This window comes from Zonotrichia albicollis, chromosome 3 (assembly GCF_047830755.1).
Source record: "Zonotrichia albicollis isolate bZonAlb1 chromosome 3, bZonAlb1.hap1, whole genome shotgun sequence".
Taxonomy (NCBI): domain Eukaryota; kingdom Metazoa; phylum Chordata; class Aves; order Passeriformes; family Passerellidae; genus Zonotrichia; species Zonotrichia albicollis.
In genome coordinates this window covers 64,099,811-64,118,090 of record NC_133821.1, presented here as the reverse complement: position 1 = coordinate 64,118,090, position 18,280 = coordinate 64,099,811, and the positions used below count along the sequence as shown (strand labels likewise).

The 18,280-nt window shown below is 42.9% G+C and overlaps 2 protein-coding genes across 2 annotated transcripts in view; one reads left to right on the top strand and one right to left on the bottom strand.

The window, feature by feature from the left end:
* SYTL3 (synaptotagmin like 3) overlaps positions 1-1,010 on the top strand; it is a 34,299-nt gene extending 33,289 nt beyond the window's left edge. The window contains exon 16 of the mRNA XM_074537673.1: positions 42-1,010. Coding sequence (XP_074393774.1) covers positions 42-172 — 131 coding nt within the window. The 3' untranslated portion in view covers positions 173-1,010. The remainder of the gene's footprint in view (positions 1-41) is intronic.
* Positions 616-18,280, bottom strand: part of EZR (ezrin) — a 38,096-nt gene continuing 20,431 nt past the window's right edge. Inside the window, exons 3-13 of the mRNA XM_005490247.4 lie at positions 15,784-15,879; positions 14,746-15,020; positions 13,868-13,951; positions 13,073-13,219; positions 9,588-9,684; positions 6,422-6,585; positions 5,387-5,517; positions 4,562-4,722; positions 4,197-4,289; positions 3,045-3,296; positions 616-2,721 (exon numbers count right to left, since the gene is read on the bottom strand). Of these exons, the coding sequence (XP_005490304.1) occupies positions 2,557-2,721; positions 3,045-3,296; positions 4,197-4,289; positions 4,562-4,722; positions 5,387-5,517; positions 6,422-6,585; positions 9,588-9,684; positions 13,073-13,219; positions 13,868-13,951; positions 14,746-15,020; positions 15,784-15,879 (1,665 nt within the window). The 3' untranslated portion in view covers positions 616-2,556. The remainder of the gene's footprint in view (positions 2,722-3,044; positions 3,297-4,196; positions 4,290-4,561; positions 4,723-5,386; positions 5,518-6,421; positions 6,586-9,587; positions 9,685-13,072; positions 13,220-13,867; positions 13,952-14,745; positions 15,021-15,783; positions 15,880-18,280) is intronic.

Here is an 18,280-nt window from a genome sequence, read left to right as displayed (position 1 = left end):
AGTGAAAAGTAATTCTGATCTTTCCCTTTGCTTTCTTGCAGAGGAATTCTTTGGCTCTATGGACCTTGCTTCTCAGGGAGTGCTCCAATGGCAGGAAGTGCTCCACAACCCAAACACATGGATGGACTTCACACTTGTACTGCATTCAAATAAGGAAAACTTTAAATCGTGAGAGATTATCAGACAAAACCTTTCCTTTCCCATGTCCGATGTTTTAAACTGAAGTGGTACATATGCTTCAGTTCTGGAAAAAGGACACTGCAATAGCCCCTGCTCCAGTTATTTTGGGAATAGAATTATATGTTTGAACATGTGTGACATTCTGAATGCTTTATTTCTTCAAAAGTTAAGGCTTTAGCCTGTGTCTCTAGCTGGAGTGTAAGGATGATATTGATTGGGGAGTGACAGCCTCCGTTTGAGATGCATTATGCTGTCAAAGCAACAGGGGCCAGACAATGCGCAGCTTTCCATTTCCAGGCCTAGCAGAACTGTTACTATTTTATTTAAATCACTTGGACTACTTCTGAGAAAGTAACTGTTACAACAATAAAGTTACATTGTTTCACTCTCACATTGGTGTTTTAGCCACAGAATGCAAAACCAGCTTCTTTGTCTGTTCGCTGCAAATGGGAGATGCTAATTCCTCTGTGCTTCAGCGTTAACCACACTGCCACTTCATTTCACGTGATCCTAAAAATCTTTGGCCTGTGGCCACGTTTCTCAAGTGTGTGCTATAGCCTGGTGCTTAGAAAGTTAAATGTATAAATTCCCTGCCAGTAGCAGGGTGGGACTACAGCCAATGGAATAAGGGTGGGTGTTACAAGTCCCTTCTTATCAGCTGCCACTGTAGGACAGAATTAACAGCTCTGAGCCGTAGGGTGAACAGCACATGACAAAAGTTTAGCTAAGTTTATCATTCCTTCATGTGGACAAGCTTAGGGCCCAACTCCTGTGTCAGTTTGCCTTGCCTTGGGTGTAGCTTTACAGTCAGCAGGAATTTCTTGTGTACAACTCTAACTTGTGTTGCTGTGTTATACTTTTAGTCCTTTCTTTAAGTATTCCCCCTTCCTTTCTCAGTCAGTGTGGCGTTTAAGGATTTGAGATTTAAAAGCACAGGGACTCATAAGCTAAGCTCAGGAACTAAAAGAGCAGAAGCACAACTTAATCAAAATACACTCCACACAAGAAACACTCTACTCCATCGCCTTTGTTACTTTGCAGATCTTTTATTTAGATGGTTGCTGCTGCAAATAAAAAAAACCCCACACAAGATTCAACTCAAGTATAATGCAGCATAGATATTGTAAATGAAGAGGTGACAACATACTGTATCTCACTTTCTAACAGATTTTCAAGGAAAAAAGGGGAGAGTGGGGGAAGGATGGTCACAGAAATGCTCTCTACTAGAGAGAATACAACTGTGATATAAACAAGCAGTCCCTTCATCTTTGGAGTCTGAAACTTTAAATCAAACATTTAAAAAAATTAGAAAATTTGTTAGAAAAATAGGTGCAGTAAAATTGTATATATTGGATCATGTGTACATATAACAGTTTTCATTAAGTAAAAAAAAAGATCTTTACAAATAATGCTTTATAGTAAATCAGCTTCACTGTATCAGAATACAGTCTTGCTTAGGCATTTTTACAGATGCAAGTCTTATTAAATCTGAAAAGTAACAAAATATACAGAGCAAAACTATTTCCCTTTAGCTAGTACTGCAATTCACATATTGCATGTTTTATATATATATATTTATAAATACTACACTACAACTGATCAGTAATGAAGCTGGAATGCAAACACAGTGGTGTTGTAGATTCCAGAATAATTTGCTACTTGTTACATGAAGAGGGTATCAGTGTCCCTGTGCCACTTTGAGCCATCACTGCACCATTTCTCCAGCTGAGAACAGCAACTAGAAAATATCTAATTTCTACACAAAGAAGTTCTGAGGTGTTGTCAGTTCTTTTGTGTGGGGGGGCAGGGAAGGGGGAGCATGGGCATCAAGACCAAGAAAAAACCAGGATCTACAAGCACCTGTGTGTGGATGTACAACACACATACAGGTGCTTGAAAATCCTGAGTTCCACAGCCTGTCTTCTCATCTGTTACACTTTACACTGTAGCTAATACTACAAAGACATATGGCACAAAATTCACCCACAGATACTTATCTTTTAGACCAGGCTGAATCCAGCACCTGCACAGGACACACATCTTTAAATAGAAGCATGGCCTGTTAAAATTTGTCTTGCTTAAAGAGAGATGTGACATAAGGCCTTTTGGCACTAAGTAAAGGCATGAGCAAGTTACAAGGATCTGTGATACAATAAGTTTTAAATTATACCAAATTTCACAGAAGGTTCAGAGTAAAGGGGAGATTCAAACACCTCTGGGTTTAGAGAACATTGGTTAAGCATCATACAGTGACCCCTCCTCAGAGAAAAAAAAAAAAAAACAAACCAAAAAACCAATACAACAAAAACCCCAAAACAAGAACACAGCATTAAGATCTGCCTTTCCCACAGTCCTGTCTTCTTCGTATGAGCATCTTTACATTGCCTCAAACTCGTCGATTCTCTGCTTGGTGTTGCCCTGCCGGATCTGCCGCAGCGTCTTGTACTTGTCCCGTCCCTGGCGCATGTTCTCCGAGTGGATGATGTCGTTTTGGGTCCTCTTGTCCTCGTGCCGGGCCTGGGCCAGCTCATCTGTCAGTGCCTGCAGAACAATAAGTACAGGTTATTGTGAGAAGCTCTCAGCTCCTGTCAGTCCTGTTCTCTGGGGAGAGCTGAGAGTTGTGAATGCTTGGACAGAGAAGTGATATGGATAAGACCTGGCCTTTCCAAAACGGTTAGGGATGATTTAAGCAATCTCAAAGCTTGAGCAATGAGAGTAATTTTTATATACCCTGCCTTTACTTCAAGCTTCCTACAGGAACTGTAAACAAAGAGAAACTGTTGTGCTCTGTTTAACCAAGTGGTGAAATGACCAGTTGTCCAGGACTGTTTCAATTCCTCTGCCTCCTCCGAGTGGTGCCTTACCCTCAGCTGGCTCTGCACGCGCGCGTTCTTCTCGGCCTCGGTGATGCGCTTCTCCTCGTTGCGGTCGTTCCTGATGCCCTCGCTGGAGAACTCGGCGCTGTAGGCAGAGTACTCGGAGCCCTCATCGTGCAGGTTGTCGTGGACGTGGTAATTCACCGGCTCGTACACAGGGGGCGGGGGTGGAGGTGGAGCAGTCATCACCAGGTGTAACTCCTCCTTGGTCTTTACCAGATCCTCCTGGGCTTCCCTGGCCTTTGGGAAAAGAGTGGAACATATTTCAAATGCATTTCTTGCTTTAAATCAGCTTAAAGAACACTTAAATGCTTATCTTCCTAGTTTGTTCCATCTACTGTGAAAAGTAAGAGAGAAAGAAATGCCTGCAGCTGATGGTACTCTGTTATTAGAGAACTTGTTTTTGCTAGGGCTGCTATCATCATCAGCCACTGAGCAAGGGGATGTGAACAAACACATGTGCAAGGGGTCTGAGCAAACAATATTCTTCCAATAAAACAACCCAGGAAAAAGTTCTGTGGAAAGCTACAGTTATCATCATTCTGTTCTCCATTTGAAGAGCTGCAGGCTGGAGCCACACTGAGTTCCACAGAGCAAGAATTTGGGAATCTCATTTGGCATTTTTAGTGCAATTACACACCAGGCAGTCACCTTCCCTGCTGCTGCAGGGGTTCTGCCCTCCCGTGTGTCTTATAGTGCACTGGGAGCACCAGCGCCCTGAGACTGTGTGGTTTCAGTGTAGCAGTTTATTAAACTCTCCTGATCCAGGGACCAGGAAGCCACCAACAGCCCGTGCCCCTCAAAACAGACACCTGCAGTGTGGCTGCTTTTGCAGCATCTTCTCTTGACTGATGTAATGTTTTCAGACATTTTATCATGGATTACATACATCATTTATTCATGTAGCCCTCTCTCTCCAAGGCTCCAAGACAATGATCACATTTTTAGGTTTTATACAGGTTTTCTTTCTGACTTTTGACTGAAGGGTTCTTGGAAAGGTGTTTTTGTAGACATATTGCACATTCATGACAAGTTTGATCTTTTTCACTGCTGAACAGATGTTTGCTTCCGCATGTTTGAGAAGTCACACCAGGCTAAGAACCACAGAATTTTAGAGCACCTGGTTAAGCAGATACTCACTCTGATTTGCCACTCTTCAACCTCGCTCTCTTTACGCTTCCTTGCCTCTTCAAGAAGTGCTATCTTGGCTGTATACTCTGCAAGCTCTGTAGCCTGTTGAATAATAAAATGGAAATTACAGGGACTCTTAGAAAAAACACCAACCCAACCAAAAAAACAAGCACAATAAAAAATACTGTTAACTCTCATAGAGACTGAATAAGAAACTAAGAACTAAAAATTCGATTGCTTATGATAGAAACCAGTGCCACAATGACAGCCCAGTACCTCACTGCACTGTTTTTCCCTGGACATGATGGCTTTGCCTTACTCAAGGGCACAGTAATATGCCTGTGTATCTTGTTCTCAAAGTAGCTGAGTCTTACCAGCTGTTCCTGGCTCTTTATCTGGTCCATAGTTTGTCTCTCCAGCTCTTCCTTGGCCTGCAGGGCTGCCAAACGTTCAGCTTCCAGGCGTTCTGCCTCCTCCTGCGCCCGTTTCCTCTCCTCTTCCAGCTGAATGGCTCTTTGGATCTGATCTGACAGCTCTGCAAAGAGACAGATCAATGTGGTTAGTCCAAAAGTCTGCTCAAAGCTAAGGAACTTCAGTCTCTTAGGTAACTGCAGAAGTCAGGACTTTATTCCAGCTTGCAATACTCCCTTCACTGTGCTCCTCAAAGTAATAATTTGCATAATACGCCAAGAAACTGGATTCAGAAGGAGTCAGATGCACATTGCAATTAAACCTTCTGTGAGATGTTTGCACTGAAGTCTGTAACACTGACATGACTCTGCTGCTGTCAATTGACAGTTTGCTGCATGGACCAGATGTTGTGTTCTTCTGTGCATTGAAACAGAAGCTTCCATTTCACTGGAAAGATTTGTTCCCAAAGTACTTTTCTGTTAGGAGTCAGTAAAAAGTACTTGAGGGCTGAACTCTTGCTCACGGCTGGAAGAGGCTGTGCTACTTAAATCCTCCTGGCAACAGGGGAAAACAGAGTTCCTGCCCTTTCGTTTCCAAGTAAAAACTGCAGATTTTATGCTACTTTCATCCTTTGGATGCACATTAGTACATTTAGCTGTATTGGCAGACTGACATTAGTAAGCCTTGCCAAGCCATCCCAGTGTCACCAGATTTAGGCAAGGCATGGGCAACAACCCACACACCCCCTCTGTGGAGCACAATACATGGTCAGCCAGGACATACTTTACCTTTCTCTGCCTTCTGAGTCTTCACTTCATACTCTTGTAGCCTCACCAGCAGCTCCTCCTTCTCCCTCAGCATTTGTTCTTTCTCCCTCTCAATTGTCTCTCTCCTCTTCTTTTCATCTTCTAGTTGTTTCCTGTTAGGAACACATTTCATGCTGGAAGCTCGCTTTCAGACCCAAGCTACTGCCAGACAAGGAAGCTGGCTGGGAACCTCTCCAGGCAGCTCAATGGGAAAGTGGCTGCCACGAAACAGGAGCCAGAAGACAGAAATAGGCTGTTCCTTCATCTCTTTAGAATTTTTGCTCTGTTTAAGATACCCCATTTCATAATAGCATTTGTATTTTTGTTGGTTGCCACAGAAATTTAGAATACCAAGTAGCCGCTAGACCCAGAGAGGAAAAAGACTGGTATAGCAAGGCAGAAAAGGTGTAACTTTGTTACTTCTGCCATATGGAAAGTTAAGGAGGTGTGAAAACAACAGGACTGAGAGAACAGAGACAAACAATCCACAAGTTCAGGAAAAAAGCAGCATGATTTCTTGAATCATAAGCAACCTGCAGCCAGGTTGAATTGCTATTCCTTTTTCCTTGCCTGTAAGAGATCTCCCAGTTCCTTCTGTCTTTAGAGAGTACACATATGTGCTCCCTGTGAAGCCTTCTCCCTACTCCCAAGCATCCCGTGGCCCAGTCCATAAATCAGATGCCAACATTCCAGAGTCAGGAAAACCCTTCTCTAGGAGCACACCACCACACCAGAGCCTGCTGTGCCTTTACTTGCACGTTTTCTTGCAGCTCCTGAGGCTGCAGCCAGGACAGCTGCCTGTGTGGGCACAGGGCCAAGCAGGAAGGGTAAAACAGTCCTAGTGCAGGACACCCCAAAAGTCCGTGCCCATATCACAGAGCTCCAGGGCCACACGTGCTCCCCCTGAGCCTGGGATGGCTCAGAGCCTTGCCCGTGGATGCAGCTGCTGCTGAGCCCTGGCACCTGGGTGTCATTTCCTTCTGCCACGCCACACCAGCTGCCTGCATCCAAGCCCACCTTTCCAGTTGTTTCTGGTGCTTCTCCTCCCGGGCCTGGGCCTTCATCTGCTGCACCTCGATGGTGTCGGGCTTCCTGCGCCGCATGTACAGCTCGTGGTTGCCCATGCAGAGCTGCAGGATCCTCTTGTTAATTCTCAGGCGAGGGGCATAAAACACAAAGTCCTGGGAGAGAGAGACACCACAGTCAGCTTTTTCAAACACTCTTTCTCCTCCCAGCTAACTGGAGACAGAACATCTTGTCACTAATTTAATTCTAATCCAGACATAAATGCAAGACCATTTAAACACAGCAGCAGAGACTGCAAATATCATCTGAAGCCAAAACTATTGCGATTTATATTCTCCATTTAAAGTCTACATAGAATGTGCAAGTTACTCTTCTAGATAAAGCATCTTTTAGAGAAAATCCCAGATAGATGAAGTCTCATTTAAATGGAGATTGTTAGATGTTGCAGAAGGTTCTGGGTTGGCAAGTAAACATCTGGGCGACACACAGACCTCTAGTGTTGAGTAGTTTTTCAGTTTGCAGTTTTGTGACTGAAAGACAAAGCACAAACTACAAATTTATAGAATTTCTCAATCTATCTAAATCAAGAAACAAGGTGTTTTTTCAGAGAAAAATGCCTTTCAATATAATTTCCTAGTTAAGCTGACCTAGGCTGTTAGAAGAGTGTCAAATGAAAACTAATTTTTTAACCACCAACTACATGGGTTATTTGGAATATCAGGTTGCAAGCAGTGACAAAACAAATGATATTCTAAAGTTTCTGGTTCAGTAAAAAGGACACTCCCAAATTTCTTATTACCTGTCCTATAGCCAGACTTTTACAGAAATTATAAATTAGACTAGCTCTTCTAGAAGAAAACCAACTAAGGAAGGGATAGAGGGCCCAAGTTCACTGCCTTCTTGATAATTTTTCTGAGTCCACAACCACACACATCTGCAACACAGTCTAAACTTACACAGTGGATAAACATCCTTGTGCCTTTTCTGTGTACTACATGGATAGTGGGCAAGCTGCCACATTACCACCATAAACCAGTGCCCATTCCTTGGAATTACTCTCCTATGGATTGCCTCACTGTTAGCAAGAGATGGAACCAGGAATGGAAGCAGTGACCATGTTTTTAATTGCCTGAGCTCAGAAGCACAACTGTGGCTATCTCTGGGAAATCTAGAAGTCACACTAAGCAATTAAAAGCTCCCTAAGTGGCACTAAGATGAATATGCTGGCAAAGACTGATTTTCTCCAATGCATTTCCCTAATACGCACTGGCTGCAGAAGAGGCAGCCAGGGCACTGTGCTGTGCTCTCCCACTAAATCCTGCTGGAGCCATTCAGAGGCTCACGGGTCTAATCCTGATAATTGTGACTGCAAACTGCTCATCCACCCTCCTACTTCTGAAAAGTAATTGTAAAAACAAAGTTTGTGCACATTGCGATGAACAGGTCCTGTGCTGAGGCAAAGCTCACTTCCATGGAAGTAAATACTGAGGGTATGGATGGTGCTTGCATTTGTCATTTAAAGCCATAATCAAGGGACACAACATTCAAATACAAATATTAAAAAATTCCTTTCTTTCCTCATCCCCAGCCTACCCCAGATCTCACACAATGGGAGAATTGCACTTTGGTATTTTAAAGACAACGTGCAGAAGATCTTGGAGTATATGGGCAGACAAAGCCCAAAAATTAAAAAGCTTATCCTGGGCAAGGTGCCACAGGACTGTGCCCTTTACATTACTGTAAACTTAAACACAGGCATATAGAATCTTCCAAATTAAAAGAGACCTTCCCAACTTACAACTTGAGTGGACTGAGTATTTTGCTGTAGTTATGATGCCTGCCCTTCTAAAAGGAGATACAAGCACATAAAAAGACTCAGACAACTTCCTGAATACTCAAAATTAGTGCCCAGGTAAATTCTTATTTTAGGCATAGCTTTAAACATACCATCAGCCAGAGGGGAAATAATAATTGACAGGGAAAGAGGAAACATAACTGAGGTTTTCAATGCTAACCCCTTTCTGTACCAGCCTTTTGCAAGCCTTCCATCTCACGCTCAGATTTACTCTTTGGGGAGTGGGTGGCAAGCTGTGATCTGTGTTTTGTAATTATGTACAACACATGCAAGAGGCTCTTCTATTGAGGAAAGCATGCCTGACAGTCCAGCTTTCTATCTCTGGGGAGTTCTGTTGTTTTCACTAACAGCATTACAGAAAATAGCTCCTCTCCCCCAGGTTCTTATCTGGAGGAGGGAAGAAATCCCTGCAGCACACAGTGCATTAGTATCCTTTAAACTACTGGGAGGACTTTTGCTGTTAGAGATATTTATAAGCCATCATCCTTTGCCAAAGCCAGGCTGCTTATTATTTCTCTGGGCTGCACTTATGCACCAAGGCCAAGTACTGGGCTGGGGGAAGAGCCGAGGAGATCTTTCTCAACTGCTCCAGAAATTTCACAAGACTGACACAATGACATCCACCCATACCAGTTATTCCACCTTACGTTCTCAACAGGTCAAAGTAAGTTTCTAATTCCTCACTAAAATAACTCTGAAAACATACTTTTAAGTGTTGAAAAGCAACATTCACAGGTAGCTATATTTCAGCTCTCCACCAAAGTCATATCCCTGAAATTTACCTTGGTGTTCAAGAAAGCCAATGAACACCACATTTTACTCTGTCAGAAGTGTGGAAGTGGGCAGTGATGGATGGGAAGCCATATGTATCCATGTGGTTTTTCAGTAGCATTTGAACTACTTCTGTAATTTTTTTTTAGTGTTTTGGTATTTTTAAACGAAAAAACAAAAATAAAATTTACCTATCAGCTTGCATGCACTGAAAGATATGCAGAGAGGCCTCACAGAACTAGCAAACGAGCAAAGAATCTCAAATTTGAGCATGAAGTTACCCAGTTTGCTACAAAAAAGGACTCTGCACTTGTTAAATCCTTATATTTTTCCACATTAGCTATCACTATCAGCCCTTCATTTATGCTGCACAGAAAAAACAGCTGCTCTAAATACACTCTAAATTCAAATGCTTATTTTGCATCTAGAATATCTGTGGCTTTCTCCTCTCCCAAGACTACTTTATTTTGAGATGAAACAGTATCAGCTGTTCATATGCAGTATCCATAAGTCCCTTCTGGATATACTTACTGGTGCCTTCTTGTCAATGGGCTTTATAACAAACTTCTTGTCATTGAAAGAGATGTTTCTGATTTCGCTCCAGGGGAACCCAATCTTTGGGGTTAGTCTGGAAAGAAGAAAAACTTGTTTTAAGGGATGACTCAATAAACATTTTTCCCCCATATTGTTTCCAACACACAGACTTGGTGGAATGCAATGCTTCACAAAGATTTCCCAAAAGAGAGAAGACAGTAATTGAACCAGAATACCACAGGGAGTAGGAAAAGAAGCCCAGTAACCTCTCTTACTGAGTCTCTTCTCATTCTCACCACCCTACTGACCTTTGGCTATGTAAATAGGAATGGACTCTGCTGAAGGCACATGATCAGCTGCTTTTAAGCTTATTTCTTTTAACTCTGGTCCCAAAATCCACAGCATGCATACTTTATGTGCAGTGCTTCCCTGCACAGACCTCTCACACATCATGGGAGGCATGAGCCAAAGTAACTGAGCTGCTCCCCACACCCCAGAGCACCCACAGGCAAACCCGCCCTGCTGTGGTACAGCCAGCCCAGTCACCTCCATACTGCCTTCTCTGAAGTGCTGGGCAGGCACCACTGGTAGGAGAAGATTTATTTTCTTTTATTTCACAGAATGGGTCATGTTGGAAGGGACCACAGTGGATTATCTGGCCCAACCTCCCTGCTCAAGCAGGGTCATTCCAGAGCACATGGCACAGGAATGCATCCTGAACACCTCCAGGCAGGGAGACTCTACAGCCTGTCTGGGCAATCTGTTCCAGTGCATGGTCACCCGCACATGAGCAGAATGTGAGGAAGAACTTCTTGTGCACAACACAGAAGTTCTTCCTCACATTCAGGTGGAACTCCCTGTGCATCAGAGCCTCTCCTTGCCCCACTGCTCAGCAGCACTGAGAGGAGCCTGGCTCCATCCTTTGACACCCTCCCTTCAGAGATCTCCTCCCCTAGATGACAGGCAAGGTTGGTAACAAAGGCCCTGTTCTCTCCTTCCGTACAAGCTGCTCTTTGAGCCCATCCCGTGAGTCACGCAGCGGAACTTCACTCGCTGCTCATGCAATGAGCTGTGCCACGTGGCTCCCACCAGTGAAAAGCTCCCCTATGAAGCAAAGGGCAGGATTCAGACTCCCAGCTCTTCCTCGCTGCTGAGGAGTCCAGGTCTGCTGATTTGTTTGAAATTTTTCTATATGACTCACTAAACACTTGATATTTTCCTCTGCCTTAATTTCTCCAGAGTCTTGCATATAAAAAGTTTGTCATGAGATCAGATGTTTCTGAGCCATTCCAATACTTCACCTTCACACACCTGATCAGCTCTGCAGCAAGTTCTAACATGACAAGGACTTGTGCATTTGACTGTAATAAAGTCCTTTAATTACCCCAACCAAATATTTTTTTAATAATTAATATCACATTACTATTCTTCTCTTAGCAAGAGATGGTATATTCTCTAGAGATAGCTGTTTATGATTAAGAACTGTAATAATTGTGTCTTACATAAAAAATAATGACAACAAGCAAACTTCTCGCTATTCTCTAACCCCTCCAACATATCCGTCTCTGTCACAATTATTCTTGCAAATTATTTGAAGACACAAGTATTTCATGTTTAGCACTTACAGAAATGTTTATCATCACAGTGGACCACTCAAATTCTGTAAGAATTCTGTGGAGCACATTGATTAAAGAAAAAAGAACAATTCTGGGAGGAATTTCCCTCATTGTCAAAGAGATGGAAAGCTACTACATCAAAAGATTTTGCTGGGTCCAAGCACAGAAAAAAACAAAACCTTGCTTCATTTAAATTCAGACATCAAGAATAAAATTCACCCTCTTCAGAACTATCCACTCCCTAACCTCTAACTCAACTGCAATATTATGCAACAGTGTGTGTGTTTGTGTGTGTGTGTGTGTAACATTAAGAACTGTAAAGAAAATGATTTGATTACACTAAGATTAACTAATTACTCCAGCCTCCATCACATTAGTACAAGTGCTTAAATCCTAGATAATACAGTCTGACAGACAACTAAAATAATTCACTCATTAGTAAGTTTTACTGCAGATTCTTCCCTTTAATGCAGAGGAAAAAAAAGCCTGAATTTACCCAGAAACAGGACATTGACATGCACTGCAGTATAGAGGCTCACACACCTACAGCACAGCCTCATTTTCCTCGTGTTACACTCCAACAATGAAATCTCTGCTTCTTCATCTTTGCCCTCAGTCCCCAAACTTTGCACCTACAAACCAGAGGGGCCATACACATTTCTATTTCTAGTCCCCACATCTGTTGGAAAGACTTAATTATATAGTGGCAAGAGTCACAGCAGAAATAAGCAGTTTATTCCAGCACTGTATTTGTTTTGCAAACGCTCTCGATAGGCCTCCACAGTCAATGGCTACATTCTGATTTCTGCAGCTCGAAAAACCTGTTTGTGTGACCATGGTTACATAGCAAGACCAGTCATTCAGGACTGAAGTATTACATGAGCGAAACTACTTCTCTTTCAAGTGACACTCCTTGTTTTCTGGGTGACAGCACATATTAGCATTGCAGAAAAGACTGCCTTTCTCTTTGCCTTATCAACAGAAGATGCAGAGAGTTCCAATTAATATTTGGGTTGCAGTCAAACCTTTTTAGAGGCAAAGATGTAGAACAGGTGAAATCTGTTCTGTATTTCAATGATAGTCTGTCACAGATTAGTGACATGAAACAAAGATGGGAAACATAGGGGAGAGAAAAAGAAAGTAGTCTGGACAGCAATGCTCCATCTAAAAAATAGCTATTTTAACTCCCTTCAATCCTTCAGTGCAGAGTATTAGAAGAGACTAGCAGGCTTAGACACAGCTGTTCTCACCTTCTTATTATGTTTATTTATAGACGTAGTCTATCATTTCCCACCTACTATCCAATTAATAATGGCTCTGCCTTTACCAGAAGGGCTGATTAAAACTGTGTGTACTTCAGCAAGCCCTCATTTCATTCCTTGTTCACAGTAACTATATAGGTTAGCCTCTCCCTGGGCTCTGGGTGTCACCCAGGTTTGCTTTTGTGTCCACCCCATAATCTGCCTTTTTCAGAACCGGGCAGCTGCACACACATCCATCATCAACTTCAGGACAGGAGTTTCCTTAGGTGTCTGCAGATGCCTTCACCTAGCCAGGTTCTCATTGTGGCCACTGATGGCAAACCTGGTGACCTGACTCAAGGAAAAGCCAGGTAAACTCCTCAGTTCAGGATTCAGCTCCAGCACTGTGCACAACTGGCACAGATGGCATTGTGCAACTGGCATCTCTCTTTGTACAGCAGGTAGTGTTAGCAGCTCAGGAAAGACATGAAAGCACAGGGGATGTGAAAGCTCATTTCCCAGCTTCACATACTGATCCAAAACTGGAACACAAGCATTCCTGTAAATGAGAAATGTCCCATACCAACCCTCTTTGGAAGATCAGAGGCAAAAACAAAGGCCTTACTTATCATCCTTTTCATAGATGTTGAGACCCAAGGCATCGACTCCCAGCCAAAGATCAGTTCCTTTCTTATTCTTGATTTCAAAGTAGTTAATTCCATACATCTCCAGGTCTTGGGCAATCTTCAGGTATTCCAGCATGGCATTCTCTCTGATTGAGACAAGAAAAAAAACAGATAAATGAGAAATGAACATCAGCTTTATCTCAGAAAACACAAACGGCTCAGAAGAAAAAAAAATTTCCTAAATCTCACTTGAAACTCAGAAGTTAAAACTGAACATCCACCATTAGGATTCATTTTAGAAGTTACGATAGCATGTCTACCAGCACACACAGAGAATATTTCCATATACCAATCCCTAGTACTTCCAGGCAGAAAATCAGCAACATTCACCTCTCTCAGCACTCATAGCACTCATCCTTGTCTCAGGGTACAGTGAATAGGAAAGGTATAGGATCTGAGCTTTCCCCATCTGCCAATGCAAATGCTTCAATGACTGGAAGGTTTGACAGCACCTTTACTGTTTTTTTACTGTTGTCACTAATATAATGTGCACAGGTCCAAGATCTTCAGGAAGCCACACTGTTCTCAGCACCAGCACAAAATATATTACTGTGCTTTACCATGTGATCCAATACTGAACTAAAAAATACACACCAGGAGTAGTGTGTATCACTCACACAGGCAACTCAAGAGTCTAAACCCAGACTAACAAAACCATGTTGCAGAAATGCAAACTTAAGGTAACCAAACAAGCAGCAGGGTGATCAGCCCAAGGACCAAAACAAAACACTCACTTGAGCATGCCACTGTGCTCAGCGTGCCACACCTGGATCCGTTCCTCCCACTGCTCTCTGGAGAGTTTATGCTGGTCCATCACCCTACACAAGGGAACAGATATCAGCAACATTAGAGGTTCTGCAACATCCACTGATGGTGATCTTTGCTGTAGTCTTGCTCTCACCCTGGTGGAAGCTTTACTGTAGCCAAAAGGAAAACCCTACTCAGCCCAAAGATGTTTTCTGTGAAGCAGGGCAATGCAGAATGGGCAAAAGCCCTCTGCAAAGCCTTTCTGGTCACTGCCCAGACACATGAGAGGTAGAAGCAAAACTCTGCAAACGAATCACACACATACTGGAGACACCAGGGAATTACAGCAAAGCAAAAGTTGGTGCAATCCCTGGCATCAGACATTGCTGCAGTGTCATCAGGAAGGGTAAACAGAAGCCATTGGTCTGATAACATCCACTGATCTTGAGTGAGGATGGACTGTGAAGCCACAAGACATGCTTTCCACATACTTTTTAGGACTGTACATTATGATTAAGGACACACAACCCAACCTTCTTCAAGAATGACATATTCTTGACTTAATGCTGCTCTTTTCTTCTTAAAGAAGAAACATTCATACTGCCACAGTTACCAGCATGGCAGCAGTTTTTAAGAAATAAAAGCAGAATACAAAACAATATTTCCTCTCTAACCAACCCAAGGAGAAGCAAAAATATACTGAAATATGACAGATAGAAATAAAATAAGGGAAAAACCCAATTATATGCAATTCAATTAAAAACAAAAACAAAACCAAAGATACTTGTAAATGAAAATCTTTGCATTTAAATAGAATTCAAACAAAAAAATAAAAAAAAGAGACTGCATCAGCCAATTCCTTCACCTTTGGGGGATCAGACGCTCTGAATTGAGGTATCCAGGCTTGTGCACCTCTTTGTTGTAATCTCCAAATTTGGCCTGCACAGCATAGGAACCAAGAAGTACTGCTGTTTCAGGAGGACAGTAGATCTCATCACTGAGGATCCCTTCCTTCACCTGCAGGAAGAACAGCTTCTGCGTGATGTCCTGAATCAGCTCTTCAGACACATCCTCTGGGAAGAACTTGGCACGGAACCTGAACTGGAGGGGATTCTCCTTTCTGATTTCTTGAGCAGAAACCTGAGGACAGAGGCGACACCACAACTGATCAGGTGTTTTTTTGCAAACAATAGAATAGAGTGCTTTAAGACAGAAAAAAGAATTTGGGGCATTTGCCATAAGAGATGAGTGACTGGCAACTCTTTAGTGGAATTCCTTAATTCTGGCTGCTTACTGATAGGAGAGAACATGGGGGAGATGCATTATGTTTTCCAACTAAGCCAGTTAAATCCTGTTTGTACAGCAAACACTGGTCACTGGAGAATGATTTACTGTGCTGTATCAGATGGCAAACCCACCCAGTACCGTGTGTGTTTGACAGAGAACAGCCCCCTGACATTAAACAGGTGTGTCAGAGACTGCCCCGCCAAGAAAAGCAGTCCATGCCTTCCTAAGAGCTGGGAACACAAAAACAGGAGCACACCAGAGGCATCAGCACTTGGCTGCCCAGCTTGGAAATGCCTCTTCTCCAGTTAGGACACAACTGATCCTTCAGGGCCTAAGCCCTTGTCAGAAAGAGCAGCTGCTTCCTCCCAACAAAGCACAGTATCCAGGTGCTACACACGTGGCAAATGCTTCCTGCAACTCAGAGAGTGAAAGGGCTTCTGCCATGTCACACCTCACCCATGGAGATCACAATGTTATCTCTAAAAACAATCCTGGAATTATGAAAATTAGGGCACAATCAACAGCAGGCACAAGGTGTATGAAGTTGCAGCCAATAACACGTCAGGAAACATACAAGCTTTAACCTTTGGCCAGCAATTAGCCCAAAGTCTGTTACCTTTTTATCAAGCTTCAGCCAAGTTTGGAATCCTTTGTTGTCCACATACTGAAGACCAAAGTACCACACTTCTCGCAAACCTATGGTTTTAACCACCTGCAACAGAAAGGTAAAAAGGAAAAAGCTATTGCAGGAAAAATTTCACTTGAGGCCCAGGTATCTTTTCGAGTCCTGCATCACCTGTGATGTGTGCAGGCAAGAGCCTAAACCTACTCATCTCTTAATTTCACCTTGCAGACAAGGATATACAGCTGCATTGTAGATGATGATGACAGCCCAGGCTGAGATACTTGTCCCACCCAGTTTCTAGAAGATGATGATCTTGGGGAAAGCAGGTGAGACAAACAGCGAGTGACAGGCCACCAACTGCTAGACTGACACACTGGCAGCAGGTGGGGTTTCTGCTTGCTTTTTATCTACTGACTCATCTTAAAATTGTACTTAGTGAAGCAGATGAGTTATGTCACCGAAGTTTTTGGTGGGATGGTCTCTAATGGTATTAGTACTAATTACAACTAGTTAGCAGTAGTAAAATGGCTCAAGTGACCTTGTCTGCCAGTCACCAGAGACTATTCCTTCTAGAGGAAGCAGCTGGGAGGTGCTTCATACTGCTGCTGTGAGGTTCTGAGAGTTAAAACAAGATGCAAGTATTCTCAGTCAAGGCTGTTATTTCTTTAAACCCCCCAAAAGGCTGAGTTTATGAAGGACAAGAATACGTTGATGCCCCCACATTAGGACAAGTTTCATTTCATATATTGTAAATACTAACCAGCTGAAAGACACAGAAACACCATCCATTGACTGGATGGTGCACTTACTAGAAAAGCAGTTTGGACATGTTACATTGCCTCTGTGGAGGACAGAGCCAACAAGTCCCTGACCTTCACCTACTCTTGACAGCTTGTTCTTATAGCCAAGTGCTTGGCTGCCAGCTCATCTACCTGTAAAGCTGTGCTCTAGACACAGCCAAAATCTGCAAAGATCAACCACGTACACAGCTGGATCACTTCTGTTATGTTATTTGCAGAGTAACCCCACAAAAAGTGATGTAGGCATCACTACAGGGAGCTCAACAGAGTGGAAGGCAAGAAGAGTTAAAAGCCACTGAGTGAGTTAGGGAAGTGTGACAGATTTGGGAATGTGTAGTTACATGTGCTTCAACAAGTCTAAGGCCTCAGCCAAGGATCTGTTTCACCTCCACATTTAAGGTATTGCTGGAGAGACTCTGGCTGGAGAGCAGACTTGAGAGAAACAATGTCATGTTAGCTAAGACTAACTAGAGTTTATCAGAAAGACAATAAAACCCACCAATCCAAACAAACAAAAATCCCAAGCCCCCACCATGTTCTTTTAAAAAAAGAGCTGGGCTCTGTAAACAATTCAGCTTTTACTTGACTAAAATTCCTTTTCCCTCCTCCCTCAAAGTGGCTTGTTTCATCATGGGAGACAAGTTTTGTGACAGCTGGATGTATTTTTATAAAGTCTAACAGGAAACCAGGGGTATGTTGAGTGTGGTACTTCCTGTTGCACAAAAGAATGTTGCAACTTTGTTAAAATAAAAAGTTGCATAAATCAAGCAGTTATCAGGTCATTATCTCTGAATGTCTCTTACAAGAAAAAAGTACACTTCCTATAAATAGAGTTAGAAAGTTTTCAGAAATCATGACCCCTTAAATTCTTCCCAAACCTAAAAGCAAGGAAGAGAAAGTATTACGCTAAACTTCATAATTTGACTGTTTGAGTTTCAATACAAAGAACAAAGAAGGTTTTAGCCTGTACTGGGAAATGCTCTGTAAACTTCCTCCACGGCAAAACAAGGAAGAAATAAGAAACAAGGCATTATATACAAGATGAAAGACACCTCCTCTGCTTCCTCAAATGCATGAAGCCGCAAATCTTGAGTCTTCCCATTCCATGCAGTTGTTCATTCACTCCCAGAGAATGCCAGTTACACCCTCCTCCATTTGAATTTCTTTTACACATGGTCAGGAGGGCACATGCCCACCTGGGAGATTCTCCAGCCAGCAGCAGAGCCCACTGGGCTGCTCCTTGGGGCGCCTCAGACCTCACTGCAGCATAAACTCTGCACAGGACTGGCTTGGGTGGAGAGGAACTTTATATTCACAGGTTTCCTTCTTTTCTCTCTCCTGTAACAGGAGCTACAGAACACCTTACATGCAGGACACAGACATCTAGCAAAGCCTAGCCCTGGTTTCTGACAACCAGGCCAATAAACCACCTTGTAGTTTTTAAAAATAGCTTGCTTCTTCAAAGCCCCCACGGTGGTTCTGCAGCTCTAGCTGGGCCACTCCCCATACCTGTGAAAACCTGTTGCCTCCACAGGCTTTATCTGAGTGTAAACTCCACCCAAGATAAGGGCCTAGTGAAAGGCTTGCTCAACAGAACTGAAGAGAGAATGTATGGTCTTCACCTTTTCTGGTTTTGTGCTGCTCAGTTCTACCTCAGCCTTCCCTTGATATGCACAAGTATCCTCCGA